The 23,040-nt window shown below is 41.8% G+C and overlaps 1 protein-coding gene across 7 annotated transcripts in view; it reads right to left on the minus strand.

Annotated features, from left to right (window-relative positions):
- Nucleotides 1-23,040, minus strand: part of nf1a (neurofibromin 1a) — a 374,121-nt gene that overhangs the window by 73,098 nt on the left and 277,983 nt on the right. For all 7 annotated transcript variants that reach the window (XM_072243431.1, XM_072243433.1, XM_072243435.1 and 4 more), the window contains 6 exons: nt 18,248-18,450; nt 16,813-17,006; nt 13,467-13,607; nt 10,834-11,113; nt 3,574-3,788; nt 1,380-1,441 (listed from right to left, as the gene is read on the minus strand). In XM_072243431.1, the coding sequence (XP_072099532.1) occupies nt 1,380-1,441; nt 3,574-3,788; nt 10,834-11,113; nt 13,467-13,607; nt 16,813-17,006; nt 18,248-18,450 (1,095 nt within the window). The remainder of the gene's footprint in view (nt 1-1,379; nt 1,442-3,573; nt 3,789-10,833; nt 11,114-13,466; nt 13,608-16,812; nt 17,007-18,247; nt 18,451-23,040) is intronic.

The raw sequence follows: 23,040 nt of genomic DNA on the forward strand, positions 1-23,040 counted from the left end.
CTGTCCTCTCTGATTCTATCCTTTTCCATGATAATGTTAGTCATCACCCCTTTTCGCTCCATGTAGAAGCTGGAAATTTGAATGGCTAGCCAGATTTTTGCTGTACTAATGACAAAAATGCATAAACATTGGAATACAGACTTTCTTGTTGTGAAGGGGCATGTTACAAGTCAATGTCAGCATAAAGTAATGTTCCTCAAATGGATGAAACATGGAGTATGGAAGTCAGATGCTTATCTCCCCAAGCATACTCTTATATCCCAGCTCAAGAACAAGAAACAGCGAAAATGTATCTCAGTGTAACAAGCAAACCATCCGTCAGTCTCCATAATGCCACATTCTTCATCAGGTTTAAGGACAAGCATTCTGCTCTCTAAGCTGAAAAGGGAGGGGGTAGAAATCCAATGCTGGCAGGCAGCTGACCGGTGCATAAGCAAGTTCCTTTACCTTCTAAGACCAAGTCCACAATTCCATGATTGGACTTCTGCAATCTTGGGATCCAGATACAAACCTTTGCTGCCAATCATCCTTCAACTAATGTATTGTCAGCATTGGCAATTAGCAGTAGCATGAATGGTATGAAGTCCTTGGTTGTTTAAGGTTAAAGCTAGTACATTTGCTGGTTAGGAGAGCATCACAAAGAGATGCCATTTGATTTATTCCTTTATCTTGTTCATTTCAGAATCTGGAGTCCATAAGGAAAACGTAAAAGAGTTTAACCCTCACTCTTTAACCTGTTCCTCACCAAACAGGCCACACTCTTTTTTCACTGTTGCCATCAGGTAGAAGGTACAAGAGCCTAAGGACTCGCACCACAAGATTTATTAATAGTTACTACCCCTTAACCATCAGGCTCTTGAATGAAGGAGGATCACTGCACTCATCTATTGAGATGTTCCCACAAGCAATGATCTCACTTTAAGGATTCTTTATCTTGCTATTTATTTATATTTGCATTTGCAGTTTGTTGTCTTCTATGCTCTTGCTCTTTCACTAATGCTGTTTACAATTACTGTTCTATAGATTTGCCGAGTATGCCTGCAGGAAAAAAGATCTCAGGGTTATATGTGGTGACATGTGTGCTCTGATAATAAATTGTACTTTCAATGTTGAAGAGATTGTGATAATGATCTGACTTCCAATCCCATAAGAGAAATTATTTTGCATTATGACTCTGTAATTGTTTTGAATTTCTGTCTTTGGCAATCTGTGAGAGTGATTCTTACCCCAAAAAGTCTCAGTACAAATGACAATGTGGTCTGTGGTCTAGTAGGTAGGTTCAGCACAGAGCTTGGCAAGTAAAATAAAAATTGTAAAACAGAAAGCAAAATCAATATATGCAACTCTTTGTGTACTAAATGCATCTTCACAACACCTACTTTTGTGCTAACTCCGTCCACTGGTCCAGCCATTTGCAGGTAGGTATATCCCTCATACAGGCCTGAAAAATAAACATATTATTATGGTAATTGAAAAGCAAAAAGAAAAATGCTGATGCTGGGAATCTGAATCTGAAAGAAGAGTACCAAAGTACTCGGCAGGAATGATGGCATCTGTGGAAAGGAAACACGAATTAAGATTTCAGGGTGATAATTTTAATTGTTAACACTGTGTTTCTCCCTCCACAGATGCTGCAATACTAGCTGAATATTCCTTACTTTCTGTTTTAGTTCATTGAGATTTACTACTTTCAACATAATAAGATTTTTCAAGATCAGGGGTTCCCAACTTGGGGTCCACAGACCCTTGGTTAATGATTGGATTCCATGGAATAAAAAAGGTTGGGAACCCCTGTTCTAGATAGGTATATATAAATGCATCAGGTAACAGCTTTCCCTGTTAAGCTTCATTAAGCTGGGAGCATATTAAAAGTGAACACTCAGTTAACTGCTAGCCACAGGACATCTATCATCAGTACCCATCTCTCAAATAAACAACTCCCTCCCACAGAATGCAAAACAAGTGAGACCTGCCTTCCTGCTGAACTCTGAGGCATAAACTGGCAGCTGGTAACGTTGAATACTGAATACTTAAATGGGCCACACCAAATCGGTGAATAAAGTAGCATCAATAATTCAACATGATTTACTCTCTGTATTCACACAATAACCCCAGTAAATTACATCTGACACTCAGTACAACAGGCAATACAGGGAACACAGAAGTTGGCAGATAAAACTGTTTTGCTCCTTAGTTCACATACAGTTGCACAATTTCCAGCAATAAGGAAATAACTTCACAATTTGAAAAATACTGATTACAAGGCATAATTTATCATTTCAAAATGCATTTCATAAAACTGCAAACAACAGTGTAGCATACTTATCAATGTGACCAAAGAAATGGTTTTGGGGGTTTTCTTTCCTGCATGGACTCCATTTCAAGTGAACAAAAATGTCATAATGGATACAGCGCTGTCCATCACGGAACATCAGCGTCCCCTCCACTGAGTCTGTCTACACTTCCAGCTGCCTTGGTAAAACAGGCAACATAGTCAAAGACACCTCATGCCGGTCATCTTCTCTTCTACCCACTTCCACTGGGCAGCAGATACAAAAGCTTGAGTGCACGCACCGCGAGGCCCGAGGACAGTTTACTGTTATTAAAATCTTGAATGAAGACTTTGCACCTAATTTGTCTACCTACACTGCACTTTCTCTGTAACTGTAACACCATATTCTATATCCTGTTCCTACCTATCCCTTGTACTACCTCAATGTACAGTGCTGTGCAAAAGTCTTAGGCACCTATATATACGACTTTTGCACAATATCATATTTGTCAACGTGGATTGGATAGTAAGTCTGTAAAAAATCTGGCAGGATCAAAGGATGTTGGGAAAGGCAAGAGTGGTGTGCTGGGGCAGGGGTGGAAAAAGTGGCAGAGAAGAAATGCCAGGGCGGGGTGGGTGGCACGAGTGCAGACACACCCAGCCCTGAGACAGCAGGCAAGGTCATTTGCAAAAGTTTTAGGCACCCTACCTATATATACGTATGTGACATTTGCACAGTACTATACTTACATTTGGAAATAATCTGTATGGAAAGTTTTTTTATTATACCTTGGGACATGTGGCAACAATAAACCAATTAGTAATTAAGAGGGGCCTCATTTAAATTCCCTGGCATTCCACTCTCAAGGCAAGATATTAAAATTTCCATTTCCCTCTTACCTTCCAAAAGGACTTTGTTCCCTCTGTTAGTGCGCTGACTAAAACGGGTCCATCATGGAGGGGATGTGTACTGAGGAGTTGTGGTGGAAGGATGTTGGTACTCTAAGGTTTGCTAGTTGGGAGTATATGCTCTTCTGAACATTTTGCATATTCATGAGTAATTCCAACATCCATTTCTTTAAACTTATTTTGTGAACAAGAAAAAAGGCAAGCTATTCATTGCTTCAAAATACAGGTAAGACTACTCTGTCAAAGATCGATATGTTCCTCTCTAAGCAAGCAAGCTTAATAATAAATCCTATTTGTCTGCCTTCTGGATTTATTTTTGCTGGGAGAACAAATTATTTTCTATTATGACCCTGTGTTTTCTGTCTTTGCCTGTCTGCGTGTATGACTCTTACCTCCATTATCTCCAACAAGGCTTCCGTTACGGTTTCAAGGGAGGTAAGGGCAAAAGTCTCTCTCTCATAGGATCCGGGAGAAAAGGAGCGATCACGATAGCTGGACCGGAATGCTATCACAGCAGCCGATTTGACTTTGCTGATTCCAAAAAGCAGGTAGAACTTGGGCAATGAAAACTCCGTCAGGCTGAGCCTCAAGACCTGTTTAGTCTCTTCTGTTGGGAAGGAAAAAAAAAGGTTTGTTTTAAAGAAAAGTACTTAATCTCTGTTTTAAATGGACAACCCCTTAGTCTTAAAAAGAAATCTCTAGTTCTAGATTCCTCTACAAGACAAAACCTCCTCTTACATGCACCCTGTCAATAGAAACATAGAAAATAGGTGCGGGAGTAGGCCATTTGGCCCTTCGAGCCTGCACCGCCATTCAGTATGATCATGGCTGATCATCCAACTCAGAACCCTGTACCAGCCTTCCCTCCATACCCCTGATCCCTTTAGCCACAAGGGCCATATCTAACTCCCTCTTAAATATAGCCAATGAACTGGCCTCAACTGTTTCCTGTGGCAGAGAATTCCACAGATTCACCACTCTCTGTGTGAAGAAGTTTTTCCTCATCTCGGTCCTAAAAGGCTTCCCCTTTATCCTCAAACTGTGAACCCTCGTTCTGGACTTCCCCAACATCAGGAACAATCTTCTTGATTCCAGCCTGTCCAATCCCTTTAGGATTTTATACGGTTCAATAAGATCCCCCCTCAATCTTCTAAATTCCAGTGAGTATAAGCCTAGTCGATCCAGTCTTTCATCATATGAAAGTCCTGCCATCCCAGGAATCAATCTGGTGAACCTTCTTTGTACTCCCTCTATGGCAAGAATGTCTTTCCTCAGATTAGGGGACCAAAACTGCACACAATACTCTAGGTGTGGTCTCACCAAGGCCTTGTACAACTGCAGTAGTACCTCCCTGCTCCTGTACTCGAATCCTCTTGCTATGAATGCCAGCATACCATTCGCCTTTTTCACCGTCTGCTGTACCTGCATGCCCACTTTCAATGACTGGCGTATAATGACACCCAATACTCCACATATAATTCAATTAAGCCATCTGTCATATAACATATAATGCCTGGTATAACTGAAGTATACCTTCCCTACATTAGCTTTCAACATACACTTTCCTAAGTACTTTAGTGCTTACATACTTGCATGGAACTACTGAGAATACAGGAACAATTAGCCCACCAGGGTACTTGGAAGTGTGGGGTGGGAGGTGATATACCAGAGCAGATTGAGAATTGTTTAGTAACCATTTCTGCTTTATGCTTGTAAAACAGTTTTCCTTCAGTTGTCAAACAAGGGATGTTGGTCCAATTAAATTTCCTGAGAACTGAACTGAAATAAATGATCAAGGCAAAAAAAGCTAAATTAAATTGTAGATTCATAAAACAGAGAACAATACAGCACAGGGACAGGCGCTTCGGCCCACAACGTACGTGCCAAACATGACTCGAGTGAAGTGAGCTCCCTGACTTGACGGACTGACTTACTTATTTATTAGAGATACAGCACTTTAACAAGCCCACACCGCCCAATTACACCCCAGTTAATTGACCAATTAACCTACTAACCCGTACGTCTTTGGAGTGTGGGAGGAAACTGGAGCAACTGGAGGAAACCCACATGGTCATAGGAAGAATGTACAAACTCCTTACAAATTTCGGCAGGAATTGAACACAGGTGGCTGGCTCTGTAGGAGCATTACGTTAACCCCCTATGTTACGATGCCAAACCATATCTGAAAAGCCCAGTGATAACTTTACGATATTCCTTCGTTTGAGATTCCCAAAGAGCAAGCTTTTTGACATTAAACCTCCTGAATATCATTCTAATTTTAAATATCTAAATCACATTCTCCTCCCAGCTTTAAAGCTTTATTTGTCACATCTAAAAGGATTCACCTTGTCCTTTTACATTTGACATCATTTTGTTCAGTTTCTATCTCGAGTATACACACAAGACCTGGAGAGAAATCCTTGCTGTTTGCTTTCAGAGGTGAACATGCCCGCAAAAAGACATCTAAATTGTCACAGCAGTATTGCACTGAATGGTTTAATTCACATTCGTCAACTAGTTGCAGACGTTCATTGAAAATTTTGCCAGTGCAAATTGCAACAACTTTGAAGTCAAGTTGAATTTATTTATATAGCACATTTAAAAACAACCCACGTTGAGCAAAGTGCTGTACAGATCAGAGCAGAATAGCTAAAATTACAAACACAAGAAACACAGACATAACCAACAAGGCAAACAGCTTATAGGCACAAAAGGAACACAAGGGCCTAGGCACAAGCTAAAAATCAGCCACATCAGGAGGATTCAAACGCTAGTGAATAAAAGTAAGATTTGAGCCTGGATTTAAAAGAGTCAATGGAGGGGTCAGATCTGATTGGGAGGGAAATGCTGTTCCACAGTCTAGGGGCTTCAATTGCAAAAGTGCGGTCAACCATGCGCTTAAGTTTAGATCGCAGGACAGCCAGTATCCCCAAGTCAGCCGACCTGAGGGACCTGGAAGTAGAATAAGAGGTTAGAAGGTCTGTGTTATAAGGAGGAGCCAGCCCATTTAGGGCCTCATAAACAAACAGGAGAATCTTAAAATCAGTTCTGAACCGTACTGGCAGCCAGTGGAGGGAGGCCAGGATAGGAGTAATATGGTCCCTCTTCTGGGCAACGGTCAGGAGCCTGGCTGCGGCATTTTGGACCAGTTGCAGACGGGACAGGGACGACTGACTTGAAAACTCCGTACAAGCAGGAAGATGAATGTTGTAATAATTTCTCGTCTGTTTTGCAACCAGCTTGATGTTGTTGAAATTAGGTAAACCTCCATTAGCTTAACCAACATGTTCCAAAAGCAAGTATGTGTCAGCACTCGAAAACAAAACCTAAAACTTCAAACACAAACGAATGCTTGTAGCAGAACTACAGTATACTTGTTTCATTATGATGTCCCAAGGTCAGTGCACTTCAATTCAATTATACAATGATGTAAAAAAAGTGACTCCAGGACAACATCCCATGCACCATCAACCTTTAGGCTATGCCTCTTAGGGACTTGTGCTAATATTATTTGGTGACTGTATTTGCTATCATAACTATATGTGCTGTGTCTGACTGTACGTACCGTGTATTGCACCGTGGCCCCGAAAGAATGCTGTTTCATTTAGCTGTATATATGTATATGGCTGAATGACTATTAAACTTGAACTTGTAATGCCCTTATAGCAACTGCAATATTGTAAGGGATATTTTAACGATCTGTAATCCTGCCTTTCAGCCAAACAAAATCTTGCGTTCATTAATTACCTTCCGTAACAAAAATATATAACCATATAACCATTACAGCATGGAAACAGGCCATCTCGGCCCTTCTAGTCCGTGCCGAATGCTTACTCTCACCTAGTCCCACCGACCTGCACTCAGCCCATAACCCTCCATTCCTTTCCTGCCCATAAACCTATCCAATTTTACTTTAAATGACAATATCGAACCTGCCTCTGACACTTCTGCTGGAAGCTTGTTCCACACAGCTACCTAAGACCTAAGAAGCTTCTCAGTAGCATGAATGAAAAAAAAGGACGTTGTGAAATAATCTGAAATCAAAAACATTTGTAGGTGAGATCTCAAAACAGGAAATGGACCATGGGAGCCGCCCAGAGAGAGGGTGTAGTCACAAAGACAGCAAAGAAGACCAAAGAATTTGTGGCCTATCTTGGATGAACTGACATGTTTTGAAGGGCAAAGATAGAAGATAAGTAAAATCTGATTGTGTTGGGATTAACACAGGCCTGAATCTCACCTCCAGCTTAAGTAGAATGTCAAGACAGAAGTAACAAACACAAAATGCAGGAGAAACTCAGCAAATTTGGCAGCACCTGTGGAGGTGAATAAACAGTTGGCTGTTTACTCCCTCCTTAGATGCAGCATAACTTGCTGAATTCCTCCAACATTTTGTGTGTGTGTGTGTGTGTGTGTGTTGCTCAAGACTTTCAGCACCTGTAGAACCTGTTGTGTTTGGGTCTCAAAGTATCTGGTCCGGTTTAAGATGGTAACTAGGGTTGGACCTTACAGAAGGGCTTAGATCACAGATTTTGTTACAGTTCATTCAAGGTTGGCTATCAGACAAGCAGAGTAACAACACGGGGTCAACACAGATATCAGATCAAAAGATGTGGAGGAGAGATAAAACATGTCAGAAATGGGGTTAAAGACTATAAACGCAAACAACAGGAATTCTGCAGATGCTGGAAATTCAAGCAACACACATAAAAGTTGCTGGTGAACGCAGCAGGCCAGGCAGCATCTCTAGGAAGAGGTGCAGTCGACGTTTCAGGCCGAGACCCTTCGTCAGTACTAGACAAAAGGTCTTGGCCTGAAACGTCGACTGTACCTCTTCCTAGAGATGCTGCCTGGCCTGCTGCGTTCACCAGCAACTTTTATGTGTGTTGCTTAAAGACTATAGACCACAGACTACAGAAATAGAGCAGAATTAAGCCATTTGACCCATTGAGTTGGCTCCACCATTTCATCGTGGCTGATTTATCATCCCTCTCAACCTCATTCTCCTGCCTTCTCCCTGTAACCTTTGAAGCCCTTACTGATCAAGAATCTATCAACCTCCACTTTAAATATAGCCCTGTTAGTCCTGACGAAGGGTCTCGGCCCGAAACGTCGACTGTACCTCTTCCTAGAAATGCTGCCTGGCCTGCTGTGTTCACCAGCAACTTTGATGTGTGTTGTTTAAATATAGCCAATGACTTTATATCTCCAGCCACCCGTGGCAATGAATTTCACAGATTCACTACCCTCCGCATAAAGAAATTCCTCCTCATCTCTGTTCTAAAGGGACATCCTTGTATTCCGAGCTTGAGCCCTCTGGTCCTAGACTCTTCCACTATTGGAAAAATGCTTACCAGGTCCACTCTATCTAACACTTTCAATACTTGATAGGTCTCAGTGAGATCCCCTCTCATTCTTTTAAAATACAGTGAGTACTGGCCCAGAGCCATCGAATGCTCCAAAGCCACCTTATGTTAACCCTTTCATTTATTCAATGTGAAGATTGGATATTGCAAATTTTAAACATTTTGGTTAAACCACACTTGGTATTGTATGCAGTTGAGGTCAACCATTTATGAGAAGGATGCATTTGCACTGGAGTTCACAGGAGATTCACCAAGATATTGCCTGGGTTGGAGGACTTTAATTATTTGGAAATATTGGAGGAACTGATTTTAGTTTTCCTTGGAGCAAAGGTGGCTGAGGGGTGGCCTAACAGAGGGATATAAACTTACAAGAGACATAAATAAGGTATAAAGTCAGAATCTTTTTGTTCATAGTTCATTCATTGCGTGCTGATCATGGCCTTTCCATGACCATGATTGTTCTTGGCAAATTTTTCTACAGAAATGGTTTCCCATTGCCTTCTTCTGGGCAGTGCCTTTACAAAACAGGCGACCCCAGCCATTATCAATACTCTTCAGAGATTGTCTGCCTTGTGTCAGTGGTCGCAAAACCAGGACCTGTGATATGCACCGGCTGCTCATACGACCAAGTATCACCTGCTCCCATGGCTTCACGTGACTCTGATCAGGGGGTGGGGGCTAAGCAGGTGCTAAACCTTGCCCGTGGGTGACCTGCTGGCTAGCAGAGGGAAGAAGCGCCTTACACTTCCTTTGGTAAAGACACATATCTAACCCGCCCCAAAAGGGCTAACAAAAATGGGAGGGCGTAAGTTTAAGATAAGGGGAAGGAGTTAGAAGAGGATTTTAAGAGAGAGTATTTTTTCCCTCCACACAGTATGGTTGGTATTTGGAACTCAGTGCCATGGCAGGTGGTTGGTCATATACATTCACTGCACATAGAGGAATTTAGAAAAGCACTTAAATAGGCAAGACTTTGAGGGTACACACTTAATGCACGAAAATGGGGACAGTGTAAATGGGCAAAAAGGTCAGCATGCGTGTACTACAGAGGTGCAGATTCATCAAGCACAGCTGTATGACAGGATACCGATGACTAAAAGAAAGTGGGACCAATCCCTTGGAACTCAGGAGAAATAGCAGTAGTCCGTGCTTTCCCATCATTCATCTGATAGGTAGAATTAGAACCAAATAGGAGTAGGGCAGTAAATGAAGAGGAGAAGGTGATGATCTTAAGGTGGCGTGTAGCAGAAAGGGAAAGGATGGTCACCTACCCACAGGAAAAATATCAGAAAGACTGAAAGAGTATAGAGATTGTCCTGTGATTATTTTAGGGTTAATCGGGCTTGTTGGGGTTGGTGGGGCGGCATGGTTCAAAGGGCCAGAAGGTTCTACTCCGCGCTTCATTGCTAAATAAAAAAAAATGACGAGGATGCTGCCAAGACTTGAAGACCTGAGTTTTAGGAAAAGATTAAATAGGTTAGGACTTTATCCTCTAGAGGGTAGGAGAATAGGGGTGAGGATTTCATAGAGGTAAACAAAATACGGGGTATAGAGAGGGTAAATGCAGGCAGGCTTTTTCCACTGAGACTAGAATCAGGGGTCATGGGTTAAGGATGAAAGGTTAAATGTTTAAGAGGAACATGAGGGGAAACTTCTTCCCTCGGGGGTTGCGAGAGTATGGAATGAGCTGCCAGTGGAAGTGGTGGATTTCAACATTTAAGGGAAGTGTGGATAGTGCATGGATGGGAGGGGCTATGACCCAGGTGCAGGACAATGGGCATCAGCAAAATAACAGTTTGTCATGGAGTAGATGGGCTGAAGGGCCAACTTCAGTGCTGTAGTGCTCTATGACTCTATAATGGATAATGCTGCAGTTTCAATGCTATTGGGTTTACTACAACAGAACATTTTATTCAGGGTATTTATTGTTCGATTCCCCGAGGAGCACTTACAACTGGCTCTGACTATGATCCCAACTCAGACTTAACCGAATACAGGCATTTCATTAGGGACACAGTGAAAAGGCAGGAAGTGCAAATTACTTGGAAAGGAAGTGCAGCGATAAGATTCAGAAGCAAGAAAAAGGAAGAACTCTGTCTCTCACACTCTTTCCAACATAACAAGTTGATTTCAAAACATCTTGCTTTGAGATAACAGAAATTCACATTAATGGAAATTCAATCTGATGAAATATTAAGAATTGCCAAGAAGAGTGTTTTAAGAAAATCTATAATTCCTTCATATTTTCATACATTAAAACAGAAAGGTCAGAATTCTAGAGCTTACCACTGAAATTAAGCTGGGAACAAGTGCAGAGCGAATGAATAATGTTGATGACTAAACCATGGGTGGAAGCCCTCAGGGACAAAGGGCCTGTGGCCACTAACAAAGTAACCACATGGAAGAGGTAAGGGAGATGTGCGGCTACGTCAAGCGAATTGTTGAAAGACAACATCAGCATGTATCGAGCAAGGATGGCGATGTCGTCCCACATTAGGTGCTGTTCGAGTGTAGGAGTTGGAGACAGGCAAGTCTTATCAATTATTTTGCACATTCTTCCAATCACCTGCAAGAGAAGAGTAAGACCAAGGTTACGTATTGCACATACGACCATAAGACATACAAGCCGATTCCACCATTCAGCTCATTTGAGTCTGCTCTACCATCATGGCTGATTTATTATCCCTCTCAACTCCATTCTCCTGCCTTCTCCCTGTAACCTTTGACGCTCTGACTAATCAAGATCCCATCAACCTCCACTTTAAATATACCCAATGATTTGTCCTTGACAGATATCTGTAACAAGGAATCCCACAGATTCGCCATTCTCTGGCTAGAGAAATTCCTCCTCATCCCTGTTCTGAAGGGATGTCATTCTATTCTGAGGCTGTGTTCTCTGGTCCTAGACCCCCCCACTATAGGAAACATCCTTTCCACCTCCTCTCTATCTAGACCTTTCAATATTCAATAGGTTTCAATGAAATCGTCCCTCATTCTTCTAAACTCCAGAGTGTATAGGCCCTCATATGTTAACCTTATAATTCCCAGGATCATTCTTGAGAATGTCCTCTGGACTGTCCAGAATACCACCATGTCCTTACATAAGGGCCCTAAACTGCACACAATACTCCAAGAAACCACACAGTTTTGCACAAGCTAGACATAGCTGAATGCTTAAGCCAAGACGGTGATTATCATCATGAGGCAGCCTCAGTGTTGCCATAGGTACAATGGGAAAAAACTCAGTAAACTTTAAACTCAACTTTTTAAAATCCACTCCTATTTATAAATCAAATCCCGAATCTGCAACTTCTTCCACTGGCTTGGCTTAATTGATTTTGTTGTACTAGGGTGTGAATCCTTTGGTTGGTGGAGAATTTCCATTTAAAGTTCAAAGCAAACTTATTATTAAAGTAGACAGATGTCACCATATGCTGCCCTGATATTCATTTTCTTTTAGGCAGTTACAGGAAAATAAAGAAACACAATAAGATTTATGAAAACCTATAAGTTATAAAGACTTCCACTGTACAAATGAAGACAAATTGTGTAAATAAATAATACTGAGCTATCATTATCATCAAGTGCCGTGTTGTATGACATAGGCGATCATGATTGTTCTTGGGGAGAGACTGGATGAACTGGATTTGTTTCTCCCTGGAGCAAAGGTGGCTGAGGGGTGACCAAACAGAGGGATATAAACTTATAAGAGGTATAAATAAGGTATATAGTCAGGATCTTTTTTCACAGTTTTTTCATTATATGCCATGGTCTTTCCATGACCATGAATATTCTTGGCAGATTTTTCTATAGAAGTGGTTTGCCATTGCTTTCTTCTGGCAGTGATTTGCAAGATGGGTGACCCCAGCCATTATCAATACTCTTCAGAGACTCTGCTTGGCGTCAGTGGTTGTATAACCAGGACTTGCGATATGCTCTAGCTGTCCATATGACCATCCACCTCCTGCTCCTGTGGCTTCATGTGACCCTGATCCGGGGGTGAGGAGGAGGTGCTAAGTAGGTGCTACACCCTGCCCAAGGGTGAACTGCAGGCTAGTGGAGGGAAGGAGCGCCTCACACCTCCTTTGGTAGAGACGCATCTCCACCCTGCCGCCCAGCTATAGAGTCCTTGAAAGTGAGTCTATAGGTTGTGGAGTCAGTTCAGCGTTGAGGCTGAGGTGAGGCTTGAATGTTATTTAAGTGCTTATTTATCAAATGTAATCTTAGACAATGACTGTCAGATGACTATTAGAAAACACGAGAGCTAGGGTCCTTGTATACCTGAGCTCATGTCTAAGGGTCTTGCAGTCAATGCAAAGATTAAGCCGGACCTATCTGCAGCACCAGTGATCGGAAGGGCAGGGTTCAATTATCTATAGGGAGATTGTTCTCCCCATGATCGCGTGGGTTTCCTCTGGGTGCTCCAGTTTCCTGCCACATTCCAAGGATGTTAGTCAAGTTGTGGGCAGGCAGTGTTGGTCATTGACGCAAACAACACCTTTCGCTCTATGTTTTGATGAACATGTGATAAATAAAGCTGACGAACTGCTCCACCAACTTACGATCAATTAACAGAGACAAGGAGACAAATCTATGACTTCCGATTTGCATGGCTTCATATTTTAATCTCCACTCACTAGACGAGAAATAAAAGATTACAGATGCTGGAATCTAGAGTGAAAAACAGACTACTGAAAGAACTCAGTCAGTCAGTATCTGTGAAGGCAAAGAAATATTCGATGTTTTGGGTAAACATTCCACATCCTGATGCAGTGTCCAGACCCAAAATACCGACTGCTTTTGCCACCAGAGATGTCACTTGAGAAACTGACTTCCACTAGCAGTCTGTTCTTTTGCACCTGGGTATTTAATTTGGCATCCACATATGAAGAACAAATGGGTTGAATCTGGTTCGATACCTTGCTCGAAACAAGCTTGACATTTCCTGATGCAAGTGCCACTGCAGTGTCCGCCATGACCTCTGCCTTGATGGAGCCCAAGCCGCCTGTTGCACTGGTCTTTATGAAACTATCGAGAACAACATCAAGCAGGTCTGTGATCTATGGAGAAAAGAAGGGATAAGGCAAAGAAACACATCAGAAAATTAACTCAAGCTAGAAATAGATGTAAATAAGGTTATTGCCTCAAAATAACTTTTTCATCAACATGAGTACACTCCTAGAAGAATCTGAAGTAGATGTGAAGCTGATGGCTGAACCTGGCTATAGAGTAATTACTATAAATCAAAAGGTTAATTCAAAGTACAATCGTGGTAAGTTTTTAATCATATTTCAAACCAGCTATAAAAAAGGCAAGACAGCGGTTATATCTTACTACGAATTTGAACTAAAACAGTTGAAAACTTCTATAGGTTTTATGGAGAGCATTCTGACAGGCTGCATCACTGTCTGGTACGGGAGGGGGGTGCGCTGCTGCACAGGACCGAAAGAAGCTACAGGAGTCGTAAAATTGGTCGATTCTCTGATTAACATCATCATCAGAGAATTGCCTGGTCACTACATAATACAAAAACGACTTTAGTCCTCAAGGATGCATCAGTACCATTTTAATCCAACTGATACTGTCAGTTTTACAAAAATAAAAGGCATAAAATGGTTTTCGTTATTCCACATCTCCTCGTTCTATTGCTTCCTTCCTTCCTCTCTAAGAGACACTCAGCTCTTATGAGCTGGTATTTTAGGATGACTCCAGGAATGAAGGGTTTAACATATGAGGAGTGTACAGTGCTGGAATTCAGAAGAATGAGCGGAGATCTCATTGAAACCTACTGAATATTGAAAGGACTAGATAGGGTGAATATGGAGAGGATGTTTCCTATGATGGGGGTATCCTAAACCAGTGGTCCCCAACCACCGGGCCGCAGACCGGTACTGGGCTGCAAGGCATGTGTTACCGTGCTGCGAGGAAATGATATGATTTGGCGATATGAGTCAGCTGCACCTTTCCTCATTCCTTGTCACGCACTGTTGAGCTTGAACGCACGCAAGGTCATTACCCACGCGTCATCCATGTCAGCACGGGAAGAAGATCAACTCCTCGTTCAACACTTACTTCAAGCTCCCCTGTCCTCCCCTGATAATTGACTTATCACTATATTCATGCAAGGAAAATATGCGCTGTGTGTTTAATATTAAATTCGTTAGATAAACCCTTTTATAAACAAAATTGAGTGTATTAGTCACTTATCACCTATATTCCGGTCGTGATTAACACCTCCCCCGAAAAGAATTGCCAAAAACGATTTGTAGAAAAAAATCAGCACGTACACGCATGCGCACTGGTGCCCGCACAAGGCTTCATGGTCATTGTAGTCTTACTGGGGGTAAACACAATGTATTTGACTGCTACTCTTGCCCGTTGGCAACCCTACCGCCCCCCCCCCCACCCCAGGTCGGCCGGTCCGCAAGAATATTGTCAATAATAAACCTGTCCATGTTGCAAATAAGGTTGGGGACCCCTGTCCTAAACTAGAGGGCACAGCCTCAAAATTGAGGGGTGACCCTTTAAAACAGAGGTAAGGAGGATTTTTTTTAGCCAGAGAATGGTGAATATGTGGGATCCGGGCTCCGCCACAGAACAAATTTGTGCGTATATTGAAGGCAGAAGTTGATCATTTCCTGATTGGTCAGGGCATCAAAGGATATGGAGAGAAGGTGTATGGGGTTGAGTGGGATGCGGGATCAGCCATGATGGAATGGCGGAGCAGACTTGATGGGATGAATGGCCTAATTCTGCTCCTATGTCTTATGGTCTTATACAGACTCTGTGCTGAGGGTAGTATCTGCAAAGTATTCTGATTCAGCAGCCTATTGGACGTAATGCTGAGACTTTGTAAAGCATCGGAGGAGTAGTGGGAGAGGGAAGGGAGGGGGGAGAGGGAGAGGGAGAGAGAATTTTCATCCATTGAATTGTGGGAACCTAAAACTCATTGTCTTAAAAGGGATACAGTAGATTCCAATCAATTGGGCCATTGGTTATCAGGGCAGCCACATATTTGGAACAACCCTTAAAGAATAAATTGAGAAAATTGCCAGGATTCCCTTCATTTATTTGGAAGACTATTCTGCTTAATTGGGTCAGGACACTGTTGCCAAACAGTTTCTAACTAGCATCAGTCTCATGCACTTGTGTGACCGTTAGTCACCACACTGTGCTTAGAGCAAACAGTACTTAAATAGAGTCAGCTGCATGTGTTTGTGTTCACAAAGAAGTGAATTTTGTCAGTGATAGTTGGAGAGAAATAAACATTAAGCCAATTTAGAACTGTTTTGAGCACTGTGGTTTCAAGCATTCAGGTTTGGAGATGCCAGAAACACCGTGAGTGAAAATGAAACGATTTTACTACTTCATCAAGTTTTGAACTACGAAGAATTTGAAGATTTGGAGGATGCAATCGTTGAAAGCATTGTATGAAGGTAGTCCAGCATCTGTACTAGGTGTCTGCACTGATTTTGTTAATTTGCAGTCAATCAAAAGAACGCAGCAGCAGACACTGGATGAATTCCTCTGTCAATAACTATTAGGAACTAATACAGATCATAGCAGTGCAGTAGTATTGGTAGTGTTCTAATTTGTTCTGTATTTCATTTAAATACATTATTCAATTTCTCTTTTTTTTAAGACCTTTTTAACTATTCCCATGAAACTTCTGCTAATTGGGGCAGCGCATAATTGGGTCAAAGTGCACTGGTCCCAATTAACTGGAATCCATTGTGTTGTAAGAAACTTTAAACGGGTGCATTACACATGAAGAGGTGTAACCTACAGGGCTAAGAACAAGGGATGTGAAGAAAAATCAACTCAAATTCCATGTTTTGCTGGCATGGAAATGATGGACTGAATGGCTTGGTTCTATGCAATAATTTGATAGCAGAAGACCATAACAATGAGGTTCTACAGCCAAACTGCATGCCAACATATCAAATTAGGAAGGTGTCAATGGTTACAGGGAGAAGGTAGGAGAGTGGGGTTAAGAGGGAAAATAAATTAGCCATGACTGAATGGCAGGGCAGACCTAACGGGCTAAATGGCCTAATTCTATGTCTTATGGTCTTATATGATCAGATTGCATATGCAGTGACGAAAGGTAGGAAGTTTTGCATTACCCTATAACTTCTGGAAACAGGTTTGTGAGTTTAGCAGTTTTATTATTTGAGTTCTGATAGTCATGACTGATTTTAAAATGGTCAGATGTGATTGTGAACGAGTAAATTTGGTGGCATTTCAGAGGAATCATAGTGGTACCTGGCCAAGGCTGCCCCAGATTTTCGCCTGGATGGAAGGGTACATTTGCTTCTCGTTAATCGTCATTGTGATCAGCTTGTCCAGGATGGCGGTAACCCGCTGACGTTTGGCGTCATCATTGTGCTTACAGAAGCGAACTAGGTTCAACAACCAGGGTGTCATGTATTCCAGACAAAGATGCTTCAGCTCAATACCTGCAACAAAGAGAGCCAGTTAAATTTGGAAACTTTTACATCCTGATCAATTTCTTCATCAAATGCGAATGACGACATCTCAGTCTGCATTTAGTAGTAGGTTCGGTTTGTGCAGTTTATTCCTATGTTGGTTTACAAGTAACTTCAGATGATAACCTGTTCAGTTATAACTCCCACACTAGTTCCCATGTGCAGTGACTGAGTCCTCCAGAGCAGATTTACCACTCTCTGGATGCCCCAGTGCAACGACACACCCGGACCGCACAGCCCGAAGCCATTCTCGACCCCACCAAATCGGCTCAGCACTTGGAGTGATCCAACCTTGTACTCGGGTTAGGTGGACAGGCATCAAAACTCTTCTACATCAACTCCTCTCTAAATCGTTCACTCCAACAGTTACGGTGATAACAACTCTGCGGCTGTCTCTTGAACACACTGTTGCATTCTGCCACGGCCCATCCCTCGAATCAGCTTTGCCTCTGCTTGCTTTTGTCATTGTTTGCAGTGATAGTTGACCACAGCTTACTACAGAAAAGGTGTTAACAGTAATGTTTCCAGTCATATTTTTTGCCTTCTGATCTACCAGTAAGCTGTCACACATCTTCAGTAGCGGCATTTGAGGCATTGACCCTGGTTCCAGGCTCTCCAATCAGAGGAAACATTATGAAAATCAAAATGCTACAGGCGCTGGAAGTCTGGAATGGAAACAGAAGGTGCCAGATACATACACAAATGATGAAGTCCCAATGAAGGGTCTCAGCACGAAATGTTGACTCTTCATTCCTTTCCACAAATGTTGACTGACCTGCTGAGTTCCTCCAGCATTGCTTGTGTGTGTGTGTGTTATTCCGAACTTCCAGCATTTGCAGTATCTCGTGTGTTTATGAAATGCTGAAAACACTCAGCAAGTCAGGCAGCACCCATGGAGATAACAGTCTTCAGGTCTTCATGTTCCAACATCTTCACAGAATGAAATAAATCCCTGTACTTGCCTTACTCATCCAAAGACATTGAATTGTAACTTGGCTGCAAACTCAGAACAGATCATTCTCCAATACATTTCTCAAAGAAATCAGAGTGGGGAAAGTAGGTAAAAGGAATTATGGAGAGTGTACTTCAAGCATCGAAGTTTCACTAGTCTGGCCTTCAGGTAGAAGTCCAATACTTCTCCCAATCCATCACCCACTTGCTTTCAACTGCAAGAAGAAATCAGCAAGTTTTCAAAGCAAAAGAATGCTTACTGGATTTGCTGAAGCCCGAGATGCATTCTTCAAGAAACTCCAGTGTCAGGTGGGGTTCATTTGCTGCCAATGTTTTACTGATGGAGACAATGAATAATGTGTTGTTTGCAGGGATACAGAGCCCAGATGTCTCCAGCAACTGACCCTCAATTTTCAGATTGAAGGTGCATGTTAAGGCACACAGGAGATTATAGGCAGCAGATCTAAGGAAAAACACAAACATTAAAATGAAATTCAAAACTGTGTTAAAGTAAAATATTGCATGTGCACATCACTCAACACTGGTTCCAGGCATTTTTCTCCTCAGTTTGAGAACATCCTTTCTATAATTAAACTCACTGTAACCTATTCAAAACAACAAATATACACCAGTGGGCTATGACAAGAGGAAGATGCAGGTACTCTTAACTGTTGCCCATGATCAACACTGCACAAATCAAAATAAGGTTCTTATTATACAGGTGACTGATATGAATGCCGCATCACAAAGTTGTTTTCCATTTCACAAAGAAACAAATCTATCCCTATACCCAACAACACACACAAAATGCTGGAGGAAATCAGCAGACCAGGCGTCATCTATGGAAAACAGTCTGTGCTCCCAGTGTGGCCTCCTGCTTATTGGTGAGACACGACGTAGATTGGGAGACTGCTTCGCCGAGCACCTACGCTCCATCTGTCAGAAAAAGCGAGATCTCTCAGTGGCCACCCATTTCAATTCTATTTCCCCTTCCCATTCCAACATGTCAGCCCATGATGAGGCCACACTCAGAGTGGAAGAGCAATACCTTATATTCTGTCTGGGTAGCCTCCAACCTGATGGTACGAACGTCGATTTCTTGAACTTCCAGTAATTGTTCACCCCTTTCCTTCACCATTCCCCATTCCTGTTCCCCTCTCTTACCTTTATCTCCTTACCTGCCTATCACATCCTTCTGGTGCTCCTCCTCCTTCCCTTTCTTCCATAGCCTTGTGTCCTCTCCTATCAAATTCCCACTTCTCCAGACCTTTATCTCTTTCACCAATCAACTTTCCAGTTCATTACTTCAACCCTCCCAGATTCACCCATCACCTACCACCTTGTGCTTCTTCCTCCCCTCCAACTCTTTACTCTGACTTCCCCTCTTTCTTTCTTCTTGATGAAGGGTCTCACCCCAATATGTCATTTGTTCACTCTTTTCCATAGATACTGCTGCTGAGGTCCTCCAGCAATTTGTGTGTGTTGGTTTTGGGTTTCCACCATCTGCACAATTTCTCATGTCGGTGGCGATATACCCAACAACCTGGCAGCAAGTTATCTTCTCTTAATGATTCACACTGCCTACTACTTTCTCCTCCTTTTCCCTTTGTCTTGACCACTGCATCCTCGCTATCCTTTTCAATGACACACTCATTCTTCCCCCTCTCACCCACTCATTCAACTTCAACAAGCAGTCCCACCAAGGAACGTGGCCACATTTCATCCAAAAATGTCAACAGTAAGTTTGAAATGGTGACCTGATGCATGAAAAGCAGACAGTGAGCATGTTTATGGGTGGTTTACAGTGAAATCTAGATTAATAAAATCTCAGAGGGAACAAATGTGACGAGTATAATGTATTGGATGTAATTACAGAGTAGAAATTTTTTACAATTCTTCACTTACATTTTAGAAAATTAACCATTTTTGAGGATATACCCTCAACCAACTCAAATGCTGGTTCAGATAGATGGATTTTATGACACTAGTGAGATAATTTTGCCAACTCAGGAACAGCACAAGTTTAGTCAGACTGACCTCATTTGGCTGAGATGTTGATTCAGAGCCAGTCATGCCTTCCTTTCTTTTTATATCTCATTATGTATAACTCAGATCCTTTAGAATACTTTAACCAAGTAGATGTTGTCCATATGATAAAGCAGCACTTTAGCTTAAAGCAACTACCTGGACATATGAATAGATCTAATATAAAGTATAAACTATTTATTTTAATGCTCATATTAAGAACTGATTAAATTTGAAATCTATTTTAGATGATACGCAGGACTGGTCAGCAACTGTCAGCAGGCTAGATGGAGAGCGAGGTGTCTCCCAGTGGAGGTTGGTTGTAGGGGATTCGTAGCCGGTTCTTTAGTTAGAGCCTTCAGCATTTTGGGCATCGAGGGAGAGAGGAAGAGGGGAGCCATGGAGTCATAAGTAGCTAGCCATCTGGACGCAAGCTGGAGTCTGATCAGCCCCAGCTGGGTCACCTGGAGGAGGGTGTATGATGTTGAAAGACCCGAAACACCCGATGATTCCAGGAACATCACTGAAGATGTGTCCAGAAGCATCAATATATGTATGTATACAGCAGATAGCTCAGGGGTTCCCAAACTTTTTTATGCCATGGACCAATTATATTAAGCAAGGGGTCCGTGGACCCCAGGTAAAACCTGCACATTTTCCTCAATCCTTTATAATAATACGGATGAAGATCATGTGACCTTTACCTCTATTTATAGCTTATCAGTAAGAAGTGTTATTTCCTGATAGTAAGGATATATGCTGTCACAAAAGAAGAACACACCCAAATTTACACTAGATTCTTCATTCGGTAATTTTCAATATTCTTTTGGGGCCCAGATTCTAACAATACTGGAGCCTATTCTGCAGCTCTTGTTACTCTCCCTCTGCATCCCAGCTTGGCTGAACAGAGGAACACTTTCAGTAATAGACTAAGACAACTGCACTGCTCCAAAACGCAACATATGAGGTCATTCTTACCCTCAGCCATTAGGCTCTATAATGAATCAACTTATAACTGGGGAAGTGATGACTTCCTCTCCTGTTAGACTGTTTGAGGTAACTTTTTTTTTAATTCTTTCTTACTTCTCTTCTAATATTTGTATATCTGTGCACTTGTAATGCTACTTTGACAGTGTAATTTCCTTTGGGATCAATAAAATATCTACCTACTTTCATCTTATGCTCTCACAGTATGAAGGCATCATTGACAAACGCACCGTTTATTGTCCATCTCTTACTGTGACCCTCGAGCTGAGTGTTTTTTTCTGGTTTGCTGAACCATTTTTTTTTGTTTGGCATCACACCACCATGTGGATTTAAATTACATTATTGTAATATAAATCCCAGAACTAACATAACCTTTTTTAAAAAAATTCCACATCTGTGTATTTAATGAAACTTAGCTCCCCAACTATCACGATAAGGAATAGGCTTCTGCCTCAAGATCACTCGCCAGACTTCTGGGGAAGCAGTCCAATAACCACCACCATCCTATGATAAGACCATAAGATATAGGAGCAGAATTAGGCCATTTAGCCCATTGTGTCTGCACCGCTATTTCACTGTGACAGATCCATTTTCCTTCTCAGTCCCAATCTATAAGACCATAAGATAGAGACAGAATGAGGAATTCTGCTCCTATATAAAATTTGTTCTCTTTTCATATCCATGCATTTATTGGCCTTGAATCGTGACAAAGGCTTTACACCCAAGACCACAATAGGCAAGCTAAATTAAGTCACGATGACCTACAGTAAGGTGCTTCATGCAGTATCTGGTCCAGTATGACCATAAGACATAGGAGCAGAATTAGGCAATTCAACCCATTAGGTCTGTTCTGTCAGTCCATCTTGGCCAACTTATTATCCCTCTCAATTATTTTCTCCTGTCTTCTCTCCATAACCCTTGAAACCCTTACTAATCAAAAACCTATCAACTTCCACTTTAAATATACCCCATAACTTGATTTCTGCAGCTGTCTATGGCAATGAATTCCACAGGTTCACAACCCTCTGGCTAAAGAAATACTTAATCATTTCTATTCTAAATGGATATCCTTCTAGTCTAGACCTCCCAATATTCGAACAAAATTATATCTGCTAAATAGAACGAAATTAATTTTAAAATATGTAAAATATCAAAATCGTATTTTCTTCTTCCAGAAAACCCAATGTATATATTTTGTGTTTTTCAGGATTAGCTTTGGCCTCAGACAAGCATCCAAAAGTTTGACTTTATGGATTTCCAGTGTCTGAGAACTGACTCTTTCGACAGCCGGATGAAGATCAGCATTGAAGAAGGCAATACTCAAAGCTTACATATTATTATCGAAAATTTCCACTTCTACACACTCAGCATAACTCACTACCTCTTTCACTCAGTGTCCGTATATCTTACAGAGATAAAGCAGGAACTTACCATTGGTAACAGAGAACCTTCACATACATTCAGTGGCCACTTTATTAGGTAGACCTGTGCACCTTTTCACTACTGCAAATATCTAATCAGCCAACCAATGTGGTAACAACTCAATGCATAAAGGCAAGCAGACGTGGTCAAGAGGTTCATTTGCAGTTCAGACCAAACATCAGAGTGGGGAAGAAATGTGATCCAAGCAACTTTGACAGTGGAATCATTTTTGGTGCCAGATGGAGTAGTTTGAATATCTCAGGAACTGCTGCTGCCCTGGGATTTTCACGCACAACAGTTTACAGAGAATGGAGTGAAAAACAAAAAACAGAATTCAGCGAGAGGTAGTTCTGTCAGCAAAAATGCCTTGTTAATGAGGGAGGTCAGAGGAGAATGGCCAGAATGCTTCAAGCTGACAGTAAGGCAACAGTAACTCAAATGACCACATGATACAACAGTGGTGTGTAGAAGAGCACCTCTGAATACACAACACATCGAACCTTGAAGCAGTAGGAGAACACACCGGGTTCCACGTCTATAACTAATAAAGTGGCCTCTGAATGTATCCTACCAATAAAAGAGAAACATCATTGGTAACTAACAGCCTTCACATATGTGA

Source organism: Mobula birostris, chromosome 25 (genome assembly GCF_030028105.1).
Source record: "Mobula birostris isolate sMobBir1 chromosome 25, sMobBir1.hap1, whole genome shotgun sequence".
NCBI classification, from domain to species: domain Eukaryota; kingdom Metazoa; phylum Chordata; class Chondrichthyes; order Myliobatiformes; family Myliobatidae; genus Mobula; species Mobula birostris.